The sequence below is a fragment of the Lemur catta genome, chromosome Y, assembly GCF_020740605.2.
Source record: "Lemur catta isolate mLemCat1 chromosome Y, mLemCat1.pri, whole genome shotgun sequence".
Lineage (NCBI taxonomy): Eukaryota > Metazoa > Chordata > Mammalia > Primates > Lemuridae > Lemur > Lemur catta.
In genome coordinates, this window is record NC_059156.1 from 2,712,153 (window position 1) to 2,731,971 (window position 19,819).

The 19,819-nt window shown below is 54.9% G+C and overlaps 1 protein-coding gene across 3 annotated transcripts in view; it reads left to right on the top strand.

The window, feature by feature from the left end:
- Nucleotides 1–19,414, top strand: part of LOC123629094 (F-box-like/WD repeat-containing protein TBL1X) — a 191,942-nt gene extending 172,528 nt beyond the window's left edge. For all 3 annotated transcript variants that reach the window (XM_045539054.1, XM_045539053.1, XM_045539055.1), the window contains 7 exons: nt 1,890–1,950; nt 6,457–6,578; nt 9,854–9,928; nt 10,205–10,332; nt 12,201–12,366; nt 14,538–14,639; nt 15,876–19,414. In XM_045539054.1, coding sequence (XP_045395010.1) covers nt 1,890–1,950; nt 6,457–6,578; nt 9,854–9,928; nt 10,205–10,332; nt 12,201–12,366; nt 14,538–14,639; nt 15,876–15,902 — 681 coding nt within the window. In that variant the 3' untranslated portion in view covers nt 15,903–19,414. The remainder of the gene's footprint in view (nt 1–1,889; nt 1,951–6,456; nt 6,579–9,853; nt 9,929–10,204; nt 10,333–12,200; nt 12,367–14,537; nt 14,640–15,875) is intronic.
- The last annotated feature ends 405 nt before the right edge of the window (nt 19,415–19,819 follow it).

Here is a 19,819-nt window from a genome sequence, read left to right on the forward strand (position 1 = left end):
GCCTAAGGACACACAGAGTGGAGGGGGGGGTGGCAACTCAGGCCCTGGGGCACCAGTAACTGCTGCCCTTTGACTTCTGTAGAATTCCAAATAGTTGTTTCCTGGCCTTCTTCCTTCCTGGAGACTCTTTTTAACGTTCGTTTGTGTTCTTCTCACTGATTATCAATCCTGACTCTACAAGGTGAACCATGTGACCAGTGAAAATGCGTGTTTGGAATTATATATATCTTTCGGGCCATGTGCTGTCCACCATTATGGCTTAGTCAACCGTGGCAGGAATGCTAACAATGCCCTTGTACATAACACCCAGAGAGAAAGTGTCATTTGCAGGATGCTGGCGTGGTCCTGCCTCGAATGCTCAACCCAAAGTGACTGAGATACGTGTCAAATTCTTTAGAATTTCTCTATAGTGTTTCCTTTTCTCTAATGTATATTTAACGCAAACATCAACTAAAATGATCCAGTTACCGATGTGGCATGTGAGATCGTATCAGAGAATTGTGGAATAGGTTATAGATTCTCTGCACTGCTGGACTTGGTTGTGGGGGACTAAATTAAGAACAGTTCTACCCAACAAACACACAAATGTTAATTGGGCTAGAGCGGACCCCAAACCTCGGAGTACCATGTTTCAAAGGTATCACTGTTCTGAGTGTTGCCTCTGACAGTTTCCACAATCGCCACGAAGTATAGCTAGTTCTTCTTAAAGCAAAATCTTTATTAAGCGACATTGACAGAGAGATGTAAAGTTTCCAATGTGAAGTTGAAAATTCCAGTTGATGAAGACTTAATTCCAGTGTCCTCACTGAGCTCCCTTTGGCTGCCATCTGTGTATGTCCCAGTGCCAGTAAGTTCGTGAGAATTCATCACTCACGTGTCTGCAAGGCAGAGGCCATCTTTCTCCGCATGGTGCCTGTGCCAGGCAACCCCGTGGCTGCGCTGGGACGCGGCCCCCAGTTCATGGGATCACGGGCACAGGAATTTCCAGAAACACCTATTCCCGCAGGCCTTCCTTTGGAAAAATGCCCAAAAAGAGGTGTAGACATGCTTTGTTACACGTATTTTCACAGTTTTCTGTTTTGGGATGAGCAGGAATCCCCACCATTCTGGTGGTTTTCCCAAGTGCTGGTTAAGGCTGCCCTGTCCCTCCACAAGCCGATGGCCCGTGCGGCCCTGCGGTGCTCCGTGTGATGCACCCCTCCACGCCGGGCTTCGGAGAGCTGGGGTGGGAGAGAAACGCCACATGCTTCAGTGAGATTCTGATACGGATCACGTGTTGAAATGACAATATTTTGGCTATATCAGAGTGAAATAAAATATATTCTTTCTTTCTTTTTTTTTTTTTTTTTGACAGAGTCTCACTCTGTTGCCCAGGCTAGAGTGAGTGCCGTGGCGTCAGCCTAGCTCACAGCAACCTCAAACTCCTGGGCTCAAGCGATCCTCCTGCCTCAGCCTCCCAAGTAGCTGCGACTACAGGCATGCACCACCATGCCCAGCTAATTTTTTCTACATATATATATATTTTTTAGCTGTCCATATAGTTTCTTTCTCTTTTTAATAGAGATGGGGTCTCACTCTTGTTCAGGCTGGTCTCAAACTCCAGAGCTCAAACAATCTGCCTGCCTCGGCCTCCCAAAGTGCTAGGATTATAGGCGTGAGCCACTCCGCCTGGCCTAAAATATAGTCATAACGAATTTCATCAGTTTCTCTTTTCCTTTCAATGTAGATGCTAGAAAATTACAAATAACCCATGTTGCTCACACCCTCTGTCGGGCAGTGCCATCTTGCAAGGAGAGGGGCTCGCCTCTGTTCCTGCACAAGACGCTTTTCTAGAGAAAACTGGGTGAGGAGAATGGTCACTAACTGTTTCCTTTGTTTGCGGAGCACAGACAACAATAATTTGGGACGCCCACACAGGAGAAGCCAAACAACAGTTCCCGTTTCATTCAGGTGAGTTGTTTTTGTTTTGCATGAAATTCAAAAATCATAATTCCGATGGAGCTGAGCCTGTGGGAAGGGAGCCCATTGCACGGCAGGCGTTGCCCTTCACGCTTGCAAGGTACGGCGTGCTCAACACCCGCCTGCCCGTGTTTGGAAACACGACAGGGAACCAGCCACAGAACCGGCTCAGGCTCCTTCCCCCTGCTGTCCCTGGAAGGATGCTGTGTTGGGGGTCCCCGCGAGCACCCCCAGGTCTGGCAGCTTGCCGCGAGCACTCACAGGACTCGGCATGCTGGCAGCTGAGGTTTCTTACAGCAGGAGGGTGCAAGGTGACGTCGGCAACGGGAAAGGCGCACGTGGGCAGTGCAGGGCTTCCACGACTCTCCTCCCAGTGGAGTCACACAGGACGTGCTTAATTCTTCCAGAAACATGGAGTGTTTCCTGCCAGGGATGTTCCTTAGAGACTCGGTAGCCAGGGTTTTTCTTGGGGGCTGGTCACGTAGGCACCGCTGCTCAGCACAGGACGGAACAGCAGGCTCCCAGAGGAGAGCGGGCGATCCGCACACACACTCCGATTCTCAGGCAGTGTCGGGCAGACTCCACCCGCCTGTCCATTTTCTGTCCTCTGTGTGCACAGACACACGGCCACCCCCAGCATCAGGAGGCTGGCGTAGATGCCACTTCCCTGAGCAGCACACGTCTGTTCCACGTTGAGGGCATCTCTGAGTGTGTGGGGCAGAAGTTTACTATTTTGTCACAAGTCCCGGAGGTGCTGTCTGGGAGGGGATCAGGGTGGACACGGTGTGCTTGGATGGGGGAGCCGACCCCAAGGACTGCCCCCAGTGGCACAGCCTGCCTTGGTGCCCAGGGACGGCTGCAGGCAGGGGCCAGGGTCCTACAGGAAGCACCATGAGCCGAGGGTCCAGTCGGTGGGCCTGTGCCAGGTGCGCAGATGCCCACGACTGTCCCTCACGTAGTGCCTCAGCAGGGGCCCCTCGGACAGTGAGGGAGGCCCGGGAAGGCACCGTTGATGCTCTGCCGCTTTGGAGAGGCCGGGTCCTCGCTCTGTGGCCCTGCTCCACAGATGGGTCCACACCCACTGCACCTCTCAGGGCAGCCGGTGACACTCAGGACTGTGTTGCTTGAGTGGAACAGCATCGGCGGGGTGGGCGGTGCTCAGCGTACTGGACACAAACGGCCCCAGATGCAGGCAGCGGGGGTCCCAGTCAGCACCTCCACCCGCCAGTTGCAGGACGTGTCCATCACCCCACAAGGAAACCCCGTACCCATCGAGCAGACTCCCCGTCCCTTCCTCCCCCAGCCCCTGGCAGCCCAGCCCGCGCCCTGCTCTGCGTGCACCACCCCTGCGCCACGCGCCCGCCGCTCTCCGCTCAAGCCTGTGCGGATGTAAGCAGGTAGCGAGGGAGAGCGCTGTCCCGGGTGGATTTCTGTTGCATTTGGCTGAGATGCCAAAACCACCCTTTGTTTTGGAAAGGATGCAGTGACAGGTTCACAGCCCCCGCAGACCAGGACGGCGAGTGTCTGACGTGGAAAGCTCTGGCTTCTGTTTTCCAGAGAAAAATACGCCCGACGTAAACATCAGCAAGGTTCTTCTAGTGCTGTTATCCTAGGAGTCTGTAAAGTGCTTTGGCAGAAAATCGTATTTCCCAGGGTGTCCGCAGGGCTCCGTGGAGGGCTTTCCATGTGGCTGGCCCAAGAAGACCACACACCACATGGTTCTGGTCTGAGCGAGCTGCCCACCTGCGATGTCACTGCCCACGAGGTACAACTCTGTCCCATCACCGGGTCAGAAACTTCCCGCTGGTACATGCCCCCTTTCCCATGCCAGCCAGTGTGCTAGAGGCTGTTAAAAAGAAGCTGGCTCTTCTGAGTGACACGCACAGTAGGAGCCGTGTCCCGTAGCTTTCGAGGGCTCACGTGACAAATGGCCTTGCCCCGTTAGATGTTCCCCACGGAGGCCTGTAGGGGGCGCCCTCGTCCCCGTCGGCAGCAAGCGTCAGCTCAGAGCCTGACCGTGGGACGGGCGTCGATGCACGACAGCCTGGCGAGATCTCAGGGTGCTTTGCTGCGTGAGGAAGGCCAGTCTCAGAAGGTCACGTTCGGTACAGGTACACTCATGTAACATTCCCGCGATGACACAATCGCAGAAAAGGAGAGCAGATCAGTGGTGCCGGGGTTTAGGAACGGAGGCTGTGAGCACAGTAGCCACAGGGAGCTCTGGACCTTGCCTGCGGAGTTGTAGGTCCACCCCGGTCATCAAGACAGCGCAGGGTGTGCACACACTGGTACCAGCGCCGGCTTCCTGGTCTCGATACAGCGCTGCGGGTACATAAAACAGAGCGCTTGGGGACCCCACGGAAGGATGCACAGGACCTCTCTGTGTTAGCTTAGCAGCTTCCTGTGACTCTAAGTATAACATTTTGAAAGAAAACTCTGGCTGGGCCTAGAAGGGTGGTGGGTGTGGAACTTCCGTGGCCCATGCATGGCAGGAGGGCACAGGCACCCCCGGAGTAGCTCAGCCTGTTAGTGGCCGCTCACCCGCCCGGCCCGAGGGTGCTGGCTGCAGGAGCCGGCTCAGGGTGGGGCCGGCCGCCTCCGTCCAGAGGTCCCCTCCTTAGATGGAAGTGGGGGGCGGCCTGTGTGGGCGGCACAAAGCAGTGCTGCCCTGGCACTGATGTTAGAGGTGGTCCAGGAGTGCTAGTGGTCGAGCCTCAAAGCACTCTGCATTGCTGCTGAAGACGTTGCTTCGTTCAGTTAGCAGGAACCCTGTGATGAGAGGGACGCTTCTCTTTTTGATTTTTGTTTGTTTATTTATTTAGATAGGATCTCGCTCTGTCGCCCAGACTGAAGCGCAGTGTTGTAGCTCACTGCAGCCTCTAACTCCTGGGCTCACATGATCCTCCTGCTTCAGCCTCCCGAGTAGTAGCTGGGACTACAGGCGTGCACCACCATACATGGATAATTTTTGAATTTTTTTGCAGAGACAGGGTGTCGCTGTGTCGCCCAGGCTGGTTTCCCAACTCCTGGGCTCAGACGACCCTCCCACCTGGGCCTTCCAGAGTGCTGGGATTACGGGCGTGAGACACCACGCCCATCTCGTCTTCTCTGTTTTACACGTATCCGGTGCAGTGCTTTTCCCAGCCCTGAGTCACTCCCTCTGGCTGTGAACCCGGGACAGGCTCCAGAGGTTCCCCCACACAAGGGACAGCCCCAATCCCTAACAGGAGGGTGGAAGAGGGGCTGGCTGGCCTTTCCCCTGGGCTGGGCCTGCCTTGTCAGTCCTCACGTGCCGAGGGACTGCGTCTAGGGAGTGTGCTGTGGGAAGGCTCTCAGTGGGGAGGCGGGGCCTGAGCACAGTGTGGCCTGGCGGCCCCCAGAAGTGGCAGGTGGCCACTCGAGCCTGTGGACACCTGAGAGAAGGTAGAACAGCCACTCTCAGCATCAGACCTGTTCTATGCTGCAGGACAGGAGTGAGGATCAAAGACACACTGCCCCAGAAGCACAGAGGGGGACGGGAGTCCGCAGTCACAGCTGCCACGTGAACTGTCACACCTTGAGAACCTCTCTGGGACCCAGGCACTCTGCTGTCCCCGAGGACGCTTCCCCTGGCCCGGTGCTCACCCCTGCCTCAGGGCTGCTCGCAACAGCCCCCTGGCAGTGAGGCTCTGGCCTTTGCCCTGCCTGAGGCTGCACGTCAGTAAAGAGGCGGAGAAGGACGAGGCCCCGGCTGCACCGGCCTCAGCGCCCTGGCTCTGACCGTGCGTCCAGGGTCCCTCCGAGCAGGGTCCACATCTGTGCAGTCCAGAGCTCTGGGGACAGGACCAGGGCCGGGTTTTTAACTCAGGCTCCGGCAGTTTTGGTGCATTGGAAAGTTGCTGGGTTTCCTGCTCCCATCCCCGAAATCAGAAGGTGGAGAATGAGACCCACCACTAGACTGTGAGATCAGTTAGGCTTTGTGTTGTTTCTGTCCTTGTCACCAGGCATTGGGGAGGGTGCTCCCCTCCCATCCCACACCACACGCCCGGGCTTCTCCCCACAGGGTTCCTGTGGCTTATCTTCCAGTGCATGGGGCGCGCTGATGTGCCGCAGGGGACGTTTTTAAACTGGGGGATCTTGAACATAGGGTGTGAAACCTCCTTCCTTTCCTTTTTTCTCCTCCCTGTCTAAAAATGAGTCCGATCACCCACCACAGTGCTGCTGCAGGCGGAGCGGCCCCATCTCCCTTCCCCGTGCAGGAGAGCGAGACGTCTGCGCCCCTCAGGGCACGGGTGGCGGGGGGTCGCGGAGACTCTCGCCAGAGCTATATTGTTGTCCCTGCAAATGTGGAAGGAGAGGGTCTGTAAGGTCTTTGAAGGAAAGAGAGTGTGTTCGTGCTGGGAATATTTTTATCACGTTACCAAGCGAGGCTTCTAGCCTGTGCTCTTCCTTGTTCTAACGCTGTGGAGCTCTGCACGATGAATAACCACAGTGTCCCTTCTGTCCCCTGCTCCGCAGCGCCCGCTCTCGACGTGGACTGGCAGAACAACACTACCTTCGCCTCCTGTAGCACGGACATGTGCATTCACATCTGCCGGCTCGGCTGCGACCGCCCAGTCAAGACCTTCCAAGGACACACGGTAAGCGGGAGTTCCGACCCCCGGCTCGCATTCCTGAGAGTGTGATGTGAGAGCTGCTTCTCCCATTCCTGGATTAAAACATGGAGTGACAGCAGACCAGTTCCCCGACAGCCCTTCGCTGCTAGAGCCGGTGTGGCTACCCCTGGCAGTGGATCAACCCAGTTGTGGGTAGGCAGTGAGAACAACTGACCCCAAGTGACCTCAGTGTTGGATGTTGCAGCAAAGACGTTAAAGCAGCTATGAGAAAAGTGTACGAGGACATAAAGAAAAAGGTGCTCATAGTAAGTGCGTGGGTGGGGACTGTCAGCAGAGAATGGAGAGCTGAGTCCTTAAAAATAAATGTAATCCCAGCACTCCGGGAGGCCCAGGTGGGTGGATCGTTTGAGCTCAGGAGTTCGGGAGCAGCCTGAGCAAGAGCGAGACCCTGTTTATACTAAAAATAGAAAGAAATTAGCTGGACAACAAAAAATACATAGAGAAAAAATTAGCCGGGGATGGTGGCGCATGCCTGTAGTCCCAGCTACTCGGGAGGCTGAGGCAGGAGGATCGCTTGAGCCCAGGAGTTTGAGGTTGCTGTGAGCTGGGCTGACACCACGGCACTCACTCTAGCCCGAGCAACAGAGTGAGACTCTGTCTCAAAAAAAAATTAAAATTAAAAAAAATAAAAACAAATGGAAATTTGAAAGCTGAGATAGTATAATGTCTGAAATGAGAATTTAATAGAGGGGGTTGACAGCAGATTGGAGATGGCAGAAGTAGGGTTAGTGAAGCTGAGGGGAGAGCCTAGAAATTGGTGAGTTTGAAGAACAGGTGGAAGATTGAAAATGTGAACAGAGGCTTAATGAGCTACGTAGCAGTGCCAGGCGCTCTGAGCATACATGTGATGGGGCAAGAAGGAACAGAATGGAACAGAAAAGTTATGTGAAGCAGTAATGGCCAAGTTTTCTAAAATTTGGTATAAAACGTCAACATTTAATCCAAGAAGTTCATCACATCCCAAGCAGAGTAAGTATGGAGAGAACCACACCTAACACCTAGGAGTGTGCCCAGCAGACGCTGAAGTCGATGATAAGAGAAAATCACAGACACAACCAGAGGCTGAAAAGTGCCACCTTATACACCGGGTGCAACAGTGTGAGCGGCAGCTGGTTTCAATTCCTTAGCATGGCACGTGAGACTCTTCCCGTCTGTCCCCAGGTCTCTCTGGTATCCAAAGTCCTCTGTGCTCGGGCCCCTGAGACCTGTGTGCCTGAGCCCCTCACCCGCGCTAAGCCCTGCCAGGAACACGCCCCACCTTATACTCACAGCACCCCTCGGCCTGGCACAGGGTCCTCCCCGTCGTCCCAGGCCCCCTGCCGCCCTCTGGGCCCCTGGGCCCCAGGTGAAGCCCCACACCGGGCTGGCCGTGGCCTGGCAGCTGCCTCCCGCAGAAACGGAGAGTGAATCAGGAGCAGGCCCGGGGCTGCTTGCTGTTTTCTGTCCAGCACCCAGAGCATCGTTCTGTGTTTAGGGCCCCTGTTAAAGCAGTGGGGGGTGATCAGAGTCCCCAGAGAGCTGCCATCGTGCCTCTAACTGATGGGAATTCCCTCGTCCTGCCTGCTCTTCTCCCCAGTGTGCACCTCGCCCCGCCCCTGGCCCGGGGTCCCTGCTTCCAAAGGAGGTGCTATTACAGCACGGGCGTCCATCGTCCTGTTAACATCTCCTGCCTATAAATGACCCTGTCTTTGTTTTTCTGGTCTCAGCGTGTTTCCCCTGTAACCCTAGACAATCCACAACCTTTTACCAGGGCTGCCCACAGTCCCGTGGTTTCCAGCTTCCCTGCTTAGGACAGTGCCCCCGGCACACCCTTGGCTTTAAGGGGGTCTCACTGTGCCTAATCGTTCTGAGCAAAGCTCCAGCCAAATACGCTGGAGTGGACATCTACGAGCCCATTCTGCATGCTGCCTAGAAATCCTCACTTGGATTGGGGCTGGGGGTCCATTCCCAGGAGGGAATTTGTTCCTTTCTGGAGGATTGAAGCTGGGCTCAGCTGGGGACTGGCATGGTGACTGGCTCCACATTCCCTATGAGACCTGCCTGTGGGTCCTCTCAGCAGCTGTGGCCAGAGCCCCCCCCCACCCCGACCTGCTCTGGCACACGCAGGCACACGCTCTCACACACACCCTTCTCCAATCTGCCCCCTGCGCCCTGCCCTGGCTTGCACCGCAGGCTGCTCCTTGCACTCGGGCTTCCTTCCTCCCTGTCCGGGGCCATGCGCCACCCGAGCCGCATGGCAAACACATGTGGCCTTGTCACTTCCCCGCTTCACACCCTTCATAACTCAGTGTCCTCGGAAAGCAGCGTGATCGGGTAATTTATCATCCAAACCAGAGCACTTAGGAGTGTGAAATTGCTTAGGCGATTAATCATGAGTGTGACATTAATTAATTGTTACGCCAGGGCAACAGGCATCGCATAGTGGGGCTGTGCTGGGCAGGTGGGGCCCTACAGACAGCCCCCGGGGAGCGCCTCGCTGGTGCACCCTGCCCCACCGCAAGACCTTGCCATGGTGGTTCCTGTTTGCATGTGTCTCCGGTGTGTCCCCTTCTCTTGGCTGTTTGGGCTGGATGGCGAGTCCCCGGCGGGGGTTTGGCCTCTCCTGTGTGTGTTCCTGACGCTCATCACTTGCGTCTGACTCCCTCGCACGTCTGTGTCTGCCTGTGTGCATTTGTGCACGTGGCTTGCACCGTCTTCCGCCCGGGCCAGCCCTTGCCCTGCGTGGAACCGCACAGAGCACGGAGCTTCACCCCTGCAATCACCCCCTCCCCGGCCCTCGCCAAGAAAGAAGCGCCTTGCAGCCACGGAGACAGAGCGAGTAGCTGTCATATGAAAGATGCATAGGAAAGCGATTCTCAAAGTCCATTTTTTTTTTCACTTTTAAAATTTTTTCCCACTTTTAAAAAATAACTATTGATTTTATTTGCTATGTTTTATTGTATGTGAATTCTCTTCGTTTGGCTTCCTCCTGGTAGGGATTTTTTTTTTTTTTTTTTTTTTTTTCTTCTTAGAGAAACATGGATGGGGGTGGCTGGTTACGTGTGGTGCGTGGCTGTGCTTGTATATAAATGCAAAAGGCCAAGTGAGAAAAGAAAAATGCAAGGGCTCCTGCATTGTGCTGACATCCAGGGCACAGCCAGAGAGGCCCGGCCCGGGCAGCACGCTCCTGCCCCCTGGTGGAAGGCGGCGGCACCTCGGCCAGCCCTGATGTCTGTTTCAAACCCTGTGGTCTCTTGCAGAACGAGGTCAACGCCATTAAGTGGGATCCCTCGGGAATGCTGCTGGCGTCCTGCTCAGATGACATGACATTGAAGGTGATGTCTAGAGGGGCAGGCTCTTTGCTCCCCGACAGCCCTGGTTTCTTTGGGGGTTGTATGTTATTGGGCACATTCCCTTTCGCTGTCGTTCTAGGAGGTCCTGTTTATCAGCCAGGGTCCTGCTGAGATGTCCTAGCCTCCCGTGGCCTTGCTCCCCACCCGGCGCCCCCCAGGCCTCCTGCAGCAAATGGGCCAGTCCCCTACTGAACGACACGGAATTGTCCCCGGGGGAGGAGCAGCATTTGCTCATACTGTTCCCAATGTGTTCCCTAGATCTGGAGTATGAAGCAGGACACGTGTGTCCACGACCTTCAAGCCCACAGCAAGGAGATCTACACCATCAAGTGGAGCCCCACCGGGCCAGCCACCAGCAGCCCAAACTCCAACATCATGCTGGCGAGGTGAGGGGACGGCGGCTGCACAGCCCGGGCTCGGGGTCTCGAGCGGCCTTGCTCGCCACGGCCGAGTTAGCCACACAGCCAGTAAAAGTCACTCGCACACGGAGGGGTCAGGAAATTTTGCCAAAGTGTGGTGCCGGTATGTTAAGGTCCTTCCAAGCTAAACGAGGTGGCAGCTCACTTTGAAGGGGCCGAGATAGAATTATCAAGTGACGCTTGACTTTGCAGTAAGGATCGTTTTGACCGTGAGGCTGGTATGAGAGATGTGCTCTATGTCCAGGCTTCGAGCACTTGGCTTTGGTGAAGCTTTTTGTTCAGACACAGAAAGGAAATGGGAAGAGTTCAGCTTGGACCTTGGGCTTGGTTTACTTGGCTTAAGCCAGAGATGGCTGTGTTGGGCATTTCAAGTGATGATAAAAGATTCCTGGACCCTCTCCAGATCTGACCTGACCATGTATACCGTGAATCCCCCACGACACCAATGTGGGGAGTGGGGTGGAGTGGCCAGGCAGTCACATGCCAGAGGAAGAGACTGTAGGGCTGGACGCCACCATGGCGGGGTCTGGAATCCGTGATGTGGATCCAAGGGGTTTGGGTCCATGAGACATGGATGTTCTCTGGCCTAGAGAAGACGAGGAATGTTTGGTGACCAGGCAGCAGCGGGGACTTGATTCTGCGTAGCTCAGAGAGGAGGGTGGTGGGGAGCAGCGAATGGTGGGCACGGTTCTGCTGTAGAGGAGGAAGCACCCACCCCTGCATGCCCCAGCCGGGCAGGGAGGGCTTCTGTTGTGGGCAGTGCTGGACCCACGTCTGTCTCTTGGAAAAGATGACGTAATTCCTGCATCAACTGAGTGGCTGAACCAAGGAACAAAGAACACAGAGGCCGTAACTCTTGTATTTCAAGTCCTAAAATCCACTTAAGTTGTCATGATGTAGTACTACACGCTATAATCATTTTTTGATGATTTGGAAGGTACTTTTGTGTCATGTGGTACCCAGCAGGGAGCACAAATTATCCTTTTAGCAAGTATAGAAGGCACATACCAGTGCCTAGCGGGGCCCTGCTGAGGGAAAACAAGCCAGATAACAAGGCCGGCACAGTGGCTCCCGCCTACAATCCCAGCACTATTGGGAGGCCCAGGCGGGAGGATCACTTGAGGCCAGGTGTTAGAGACCAGCCTGGGCAACGTAGCGAGACCCCACCTCTACAAAAAATACAATTAGCCGGGCATCGTGGCGAGTACCTATAATGCCAGCTGCTCAGGAGGTTGAGGCAGGAGGATTGCTAAGCCCAGGAGTTGGAGGCTGTGGTGAGCTATGATCACACCACTGCACACCAGCCTGGGCAACAGAGTGAGATCCTGTCTCTAAAAAAATTAATTAATTACAAATAGTTTTTAAAAAGAGGCCGGGCATGGTGGCTCACGCCTGTAATCCTAGGACTCCGGGAGGCCGAGGTGGGAGGATCGCTTGAGGTCAGGAGTTCGAGACCAGCCTGAGCAAGAGCAAGACGCCATCTCTACTAAAAATACAAAGAAATTATATGGAAAACTAAAAATATGTAAAAAAAATTAGCCAGGCATGGTGGCGCATGCCTGTAGTCCCAGCTACTCGGGAGGCTGAGGCAGGAGGATTGCTTGAGCCCAGGAGTTTGAGGTTGCTGTGAGCTAGGCTGACGCCACGGCACTCTAGCCAGGGTGACAGAGCAGGACCCTGTTTCAAAAAAAAGGAAGAGAAAAGGCTCACTAGTTCATTGTCTTTCGAAATGTAAACACTGAGAAAGTCAACCCCTCCTAGGTCCAATACGTACTGCGGAGACATTTAAACACCGGCACATTGACGCGGTTGTGTTTTCTCTCCCGTCCTCCCAGCGCTTCGTTCGATTCTACGGTCCGGCTGTGGGACGTCGAGCGAGGCGTCTGCATCCACACGCTGACCAAACATCAGGAGCCCGTCTACAGTGTAGCTTTTAGCCCCGATGGGAAGTACCTGGCCAGCGGCTCCTTCGACAAGTGTGTCCACATCTGGAACACTCAGGTAACCGCCTGGCCCTGCGGCGGACCCTTGCCCAAGCAGTGCGCGAGCAGTCACGCTTCCAGGGGCCAGGTCGGACTGTGCCCAAGGACAGCTAGAGCACCTCCTGCAAGCACTGTCCTCCTGGCACCCGTGGGTTTCAGCATAGTCCCCTGCGAGACACCTCGGGCAGCCGCCCTGCCCCGGGAAGGTGTCAGCTTCTGGGGTCCACAGGGCTCCTGGCCGTGTGACTCAGAGCCCAAGCTCCAAGCTCGTCATCTTGCAAAATATTCTTCCTTGGAGCAGGAGCCGCCACATTCTGTTTACTTTTTCTGAGTCTGTGGCGCGAGACCTGCCACCCGCTTGGTCTTCCTCTTGGCCGCCATGGCATCTGGGGGCCGAGGGAGCCAGTTCTCCCATCGCTGCAAGTGCTGCCCTCCGGGTGCCAAGGCTGGGGGTAGGGGCAGCACCTTTCCATCCAGGCTCCCCGGGCCAGGCCAGCCCTGCCGCCTCTGACCCACAGCGGCTCCTGCAGCCCGCCGGGGAGCAACCGGGGAATGCCAAAAGGTGTGTGTTTGCTGTTGTCACACCCTGAGACTCTCTAAATGGAAATGTTTTATGTCTTAGTAGCACAGGGTGTGTCAATACTGGGTTGTCCTCTTACCCAAGGACTCAAAGGAGACGGGATCTGAGTACATGTGACTACTGTGGGTACCTGTGGCCATACCTGGGGACAGGAGCATCCCGAATAGAAAGGGTAGAAGTGGGCAGGAACTAGTGCTGTGCCGTGTGCAGGGCTGCGTGGGGCAGCTGGCTCTTCATTCTCATTCTAATGGAAAAGAGAAATGGGGCGATGGTGGGGGCCACGGATCATAATCAAGGATCCGGTTGGTTGGGTCCCAGGATGGATCAGATGCCCCCCCCCTTTAATCTGATCCACTGTCTCAAATCCTTTTGGCTTCATTGACATTGAGGTGGATTTGCACTCTCTGGTTCATGCCCCCTTGTGGCAGGAGGAGGGGGAGCCATGTGCACTGGCAAGGGGTCCACTCAGATCACGGGCTTCCCAAGAATGTGCCTCACGTGAACGATGTCCTGTCAGGGGAGGGAAGGAAATGGTGGACCCTATGTAGAACCAGCCTGATGCCAGGCCCAGCACCACAGCCCTAGATGGGCCTTCCGGGAAACATGCATCTCAGGGCCAATGTGCAAGGGTCTCTACTCATGGAGTGCTTGCTACAAATAGTGACGGAGGGATTTGTGAAGTGGTGTCATCGAAAAATGACATGATCAGGCTGGACATGGTAGCTCACACCTCTAACCCCAGCACTGTGGAAGGCCCAGTAGGGAGGATCCCTGGAGCCCAGGAGTTTGAGACTAGCCTGTGCAACATAGTGAGACCCCGTCTCTACAAAAATATAAAAATTAGGCAGGTGTGATAGCACACCTGCAGTCCCAGCTGCTCAGGAGGCTGAGGCAGGAGGGTAGTTGGAGCCCAGCAATTTGAGGCTGCAGTGATTGCACCAGTGCATCCCAGCCTGGGCAACAGCAAGACTCCATCTCTAAAAAAAAAAGAGTGCCGTATCAAGTAGATACTGCCTACCATCAAGAACTCATTGAATCATTTCAACCCTTTTTTATAAATCCGAAAATTTTTTTCATCTTTCTCTAAATACGAAAATAAAATATGGACTACTGTTGACTCTGTCTCTCCCGGTCCACAGAACACCACCCTTTGAAGGGTCCATTTGAGCCAAGGTTCCGTGAGAACTCTCCTGGTCTCGACCTTCCGATTTCCTTGCCCGTCACCCTTAGTGGAGGATCCCAAGTGAAGGTTTATCGGGTGCTCCCAACGCCTCTCCTTCCCTCCTCTTACACTTGTCACATTAGTGCTGTTTTAAACCAGAAGCCGATGGTCTGCAGTGTTTTCTGTTACACGTGCGTTATGCCTTTGCTCTTTCAAGCTAATTGTCCAAAAAGTGTTTGGGTTTGAACTTCGTGACATACTGATACATTTAATCAATAATTAGTCATCAGATAGCCGTTTTCATTGCTACAGGGCGAGGGGGCTGTTGTGTTCGTTCGGGTCCTCCAGGAAACGGCAGGATGAGATAGGCCAGAGGCTTACGGGGGACCCCGTGGCAGCAGTGGGGCGAGAGGGGTACCGTGTAAGTGACGACTGCCTTGCTTTGCAGAGTGGGAGTCTCGTCCACAGCTACCGAGGCACCGGTGGCATCTTCGAGGTGTGCTGGAATGCCCGAGGTGACAAAGTGGGTGCCAGCGCGTCTGATGGCTCTGTAAGCAGCACCGCTGGTTTGCCGGGGGGCACGGTGGGGTGCGGGCGGGGACAGTGGCCCCGCGCTGGGTTCCCGGGGCGCGTGTGGTGTCTGTGTCCTGGGGGGCCCTGGCACGCAGAAGGGACTCGGCCAGCGTGCCATGTGGGAAGGAAACTTCCAGGCTGGATGCCGCCTGGGCTGGCACCTCATCTGGGAGTGGCCTTCTCCTTGTCCCTTGCGGAATGTCATTCTAGTCAGCATTTCTTGGTTAAGTCAGTGGTTCTCAACCCCGGCCATTCGCCCCCTCTGAGGACATTAAACCATGTCTGGAGGTACTTGGGATGGTCACTGCAGTCACGCGTCGCTTAACGACGAGGCTGCAGTCTGAGCAACGCACCATTCGGTGACGCCGCCCTTGAGTGACATCCTGGCACGCACTGGCGCAAACTGGGAGGGCACGCCCCCTGCACGCCTCCTGCACGCCTGGGCGGGCCTGTCGCCTGGGCCACAGTCGCAGGGCCCGCGGCTGCCCTGAGCCTGCAGGCGGCGTCGCACAGCAAGCCTGTGTGCACAGGAACGCGCCCACACACAGGAAAGGCTCGGGAAAACGCAGGTTAGAACGCGGGAGCCGCCGCCGTCTGTGCGGTGCATCACCCACGGAGACGTCGTTGTGCGGCGCGTGACTGTAGTGTGGTCAGGGCTGGGGCTCCTGGCGTCTCATGAGTGAACCCGGGGACGCTGCGCAGCCTCCTCCCGTGCCCAGGATGGGCCCCCACAGCCAGGAGTGTGTGGCCCCCGGTGTCACCGGTGCCGACACAGAGAGGCTTCCTCCCCTCACACCCACATTTGAGCCCACAGACCGTGTCTCGCTGGTGCAAGACGTGGCCTCCCGTTCTGCCAGCCTGCTGGGCCCCGTGGGTCGTCTACATTTCCGATTTGCCCCTGGACTTAGGGTTGCCCTGATCTCTAAGGCCAAGGGCCTTCTGGCCAGCCAGTGGCAGTGGGGCCCCCAAATGTTCTCAAAGTCCAGTGCTTAGGCTCACATTGCCATCTGTGTCACCGTCGTGGGCATCTGGCCTGTGACTCTGGCCCGTGGTCACTGCCGCTCAGGTCCCAACCCCCTCCGTGAGCTGGCCTCCCTCGTGTGGTTTGCCGGCGTTTGTCCATGAGCCACGCAGACGCCAGCCAGCCCAGCCCGCTCTCAAGGCGTCTTGGTGTGGGCTCTCAGGGTAACAGGCGCTTTGTCTTTCCTTCCAGGTGTGTGTTTTAGATCTGCGGAAGTGACCACAAAACGTTACAGAAAAAAGAGAAAAGGAAGTCTAATGGACCAGCAAGGACTGTGTGAGGTTGCAGCACTCTCAGACCAATTCCGCCAGCCCCCGCACTGTCCGAACTGACTTTTGTGTTAGCGTGTGCTCCGAAATCAGCTCATCCCTGGCCACAGGAGTCTGTATCTTCTTTGTAATCTTCATCGAGAAGTTAAAAAAAAAAAAGCAAACAAAAGAAAAAGCAAACACAGTGTCATATCAAGGGGGGAAGGGACGGTTCCCACCGGGGACATGCAGCCTGGGGAACACGGAGCCACCGGCTGGATGCGCCCAGTTTGGTTTCCATCTGCAACAGGCTCTGTGAGGGCTGAACAGAACAGAAAACAATTTTTAAAAGCTGTGCTAAAAAAAAAAAAAAAAGAAAAGAAAAACGCTGTGATAAACCTACCGAAAGGGGAAGAACGACAGAAAAAAAACCTCCTCCTTGCTGTGGCGTTTTTTTGTTTTGCTTTGTTTCCCCTGACAATTTGGACACTACAGTTGCTCTCGCAGAGGATGTTCAGAGACCAGTTTGTACTGATGAAACGCGCAGCTTTGTAATCCCAACGCTTTCTATTTTCTAGAATCTTCTTTGTTGGGTGGTTTTTCCGTCAGCTGGAAATCTGTTGCGGGGGGGGGGGCGGTCCTGCGGTCTGAGATGGAAACTGTTTTGGGTCTGTCGCGCCTTCCCTCCGTCGCACACCGCCTCTCCCCTTTGTCTGGTGAGGTCTGGCTTTCCCGTGCACCCTCCGTAGGCACAGCCACAGGGACAGACGACAAAATCTCTGGGGGACAGCTTCCCCCAGCTCCACCCTCCCGCCCCACCGCCCCCTGCGTGCCCTCCCTCCCTCCCTCCCCCTTTCACATAGTTGCTTCAGATCTGAGGTCTCAAGGGCACTTTGGGTGCATAATAAGTGCTTTATGTAAGAAGGCAGGGCCAGGGAACTTTTTACTGGAGAAAAAAAAATGACTTATAAGAGAAAGAGCCTGGAGTATTTTTGGAAAAAAAAAAATATTTTTATGTTAAAACAATTTTAAAATCCTAAAATGGCCATCAGACAGAGAGAGCTTTGTGTGATTCGTATTTTTAAAAGAATTTAAGAAGACACAGGTAGGGTCTACGGAAGCTTTTCCCTCCCCCCTCAGCTTTGTGAAAGGTGGTCCGGAAAGCGCTGGGTGGAGGTGGCCCTGGGTGACAGCGTGCCCGTCCCGCAGCCAGGGAGGACCACCCCAGCCCCTGGGGTGGGAAGAACGGTGTGTGTTTGCCGTGGCAGCCGGCAGGACGGCAGTGACAACACTGTGCGTTCGCACCACGAGGATGCATCTCCCCAAGCAGAAGGTCTTGGAGAACCATCTAAGCCGACAGCTCGCCGGTTCCACCCGCCAGCCACGCCTCGTCCACAGCAGGGCAGCCACCGTGGTCGCTCCACCGAGAGCATGCTCGGCCAGTCCTTGCGCGTCCCACGTAAAGGCCCCAGCATGTCATGGCACTTGGTCTAATGATGACAAAAATGAGCGAGGAAGGAAGATTTTGCAGTCCTGAAGGTGAATTCCGTAGCTAGAACGTCACTAAAAATTTCTGCCGTGTTTATAATTTCTTTCTCTCACAAGAGACTAGGAGAAAGATTCTTTTTTCTAAATAATGAATCTTTTTACTGTTTTTGAAAAAAATTAAACAAGGTTTTGTGTTCCTAGAAGAGCTTCCTTTCATTGGATCAGGTGACCTTTGTACTCTCGTCATAACCCCACACTGACTTATTTTTTTTAAATTAGCAACCAGGGAACAGTCCAAAGACAGGCTGTCTTCTCCCGTGGGCTGTCCTGCGGGCCGAGGAGGGGCCGGGAGGTTGGCCAGGCGCGTGGGGGCTGCTGAGTCGGCGGGCAGTGGGTAGGGTTCAGTCGGTGTGTGTTCTGGCGGCAAAACAGGGTGTTATCAGAGGGTGGCATCCATCCACAGAGCTGAAAACCAGCCGTCGGGGAAGGGCCAGGGCTTCCTGCGGGACTAGGAGTGTGCCGGGACCAGCTACAAAAGCCAGGGTGCGTTGATCGTTCTTAGATAACCCATTGGCCTCCACTTGGGTATGTGAATTCTTCCAGCCCCAAAAGACCAAAAAGCTGCTCTGTTTCCGAGATGAGTATTTTATTCAGGCTGTTTCCCAAACACTTAGCAAAGAAAGCCAAAGTCACATGGCGTTGCCGTGCCCACCTTTGAGGATAGCAGGCATCCCCGGAGGAGTTGACAACTTCCTGCCCCGAGGACTCAGTAGGTTTGGGGGGTACAGTTTATGGGGTCCCAGGTGAATACCATCTTTACCCCTCCCCAAATAAAAGTGCATTCATCTCTACTGAGTGTCAGCTCTCAGAGGTCAGCCCATTTTGGGGGGCACGGCTCGTGTGTCACCAACCAGGACACTGCGGGATGGTGCTGGTCGTCACATGCACCGTGAGGGTTCACCAGACAATCTGCGCACGAGTGTCGGTCGCCAGGGTCTCCCCGGAGTGTTGGCTTTAGCGTTTGCAATGTGAGCCACATCGGAACTGTCAGGTCGGTGCCTGGGGCTGGGAGACTTTGGACCCCGGGCTCAATCCCTGTGCCCAGGAGGGACCCTCAGAAAGACGAAGGGAGACGGTCTGCATCCCGCCTTCCCACCTGCCACTGGGCCGCAAGGGGGGCCGAGTGACAACGCAGCCAGCGCCCCTCAAAGCCACCCGCACTCGGCAAAAGCCGATCCCAGAGTGTCCGGCGTCTACACACCCTCCTCCACCCTCGCAGCTGCCAGAACGTTGGCTGACTCATCTTTGTCACCAAGGGGGTGGCCTGTCTGGAATGTTTTTGTTCAACGTTCACCTTAAAAATTGGCAAGGAGAGCTTGAGTGTTAGTGACCAAACTTAACCTGGAAAGCAGGCGTAACGCGACTGTCCTTGCCGCAGTCTCTGGTCGGCTTTGAAGTGGCCGAGAGCTGCATGCGGCACACACCTGGGAAAGGGCTGCTGCCCGGGGACCAGACGGCCGGACGTGACGGGGCGCAGCCCTCTGACCCCACGACCCCATAGGGCCGGACTTTGTTCTGTCTTTCTAGAACTAGATCCTGGAGCCAAGTGAAGTGGACTTTGTCAAATGTTAGGTTCTGCTTCGTTCCTCATTGTTTTTCTCTTTTAACCTTTGGTCCCACCTTTTTTTTGTTTTAATCGTGTTTCTTGTCCGATGCAGAAATGTACCTTCCGCCACTCGCTGAAGTTTTGAATTCTGGCTTCTGTGGTTTTTATTGTCTGTGTCAGACGTACAGCCAGACGTGGTCTCTGTCAGCGTTTTCCAGATTCTGTTCAAACGACATCGACCCCATTGCGGTCTCCCCTCCACTCGTGCTCACCCTCATGCTCTTTGGGAAAAAGAAAATCACCTTGTGTGTTGTAGCTCATTTGTTTCAAGAGAGAATCAACAGATCATATTCCGTGTCTTGAATAAATTGCTTTATTTTGATACTAGAGAACGTGGTGGGTGTGCCTCCTTCCTGCTGCGCCTCCTTCCGTGGTGGCTCTGCTAACGGGGCGAGGGGCCCCAACACGGCCCCGTGGCCATCGCCGCAGCTGTTCTGAAAGGTGGGTTTCCTTTTCATTCTTGTATTGCAGCCTGGCTGTTTTTAAAAGGCAACGCAAGTGAACTTTCATCAGCGGGTTGGTTTGCTGGGAGTTTGGATTCAAGGACTCGCCCTGAGTAATTTGAAGAACTTAACAGTTACACGACAGGGTGACATCCGATGTTACTTCTGCTCAGTGCAAACTAACATGTGGCAAACACGAGCTGACGTTTTCCCTGCCGGGCTCTGCCGTGTGTTTCCATTGATGCCACCTGAGTTAATCGGTGAGTATTACATGATGCAGTTACTTGGTGG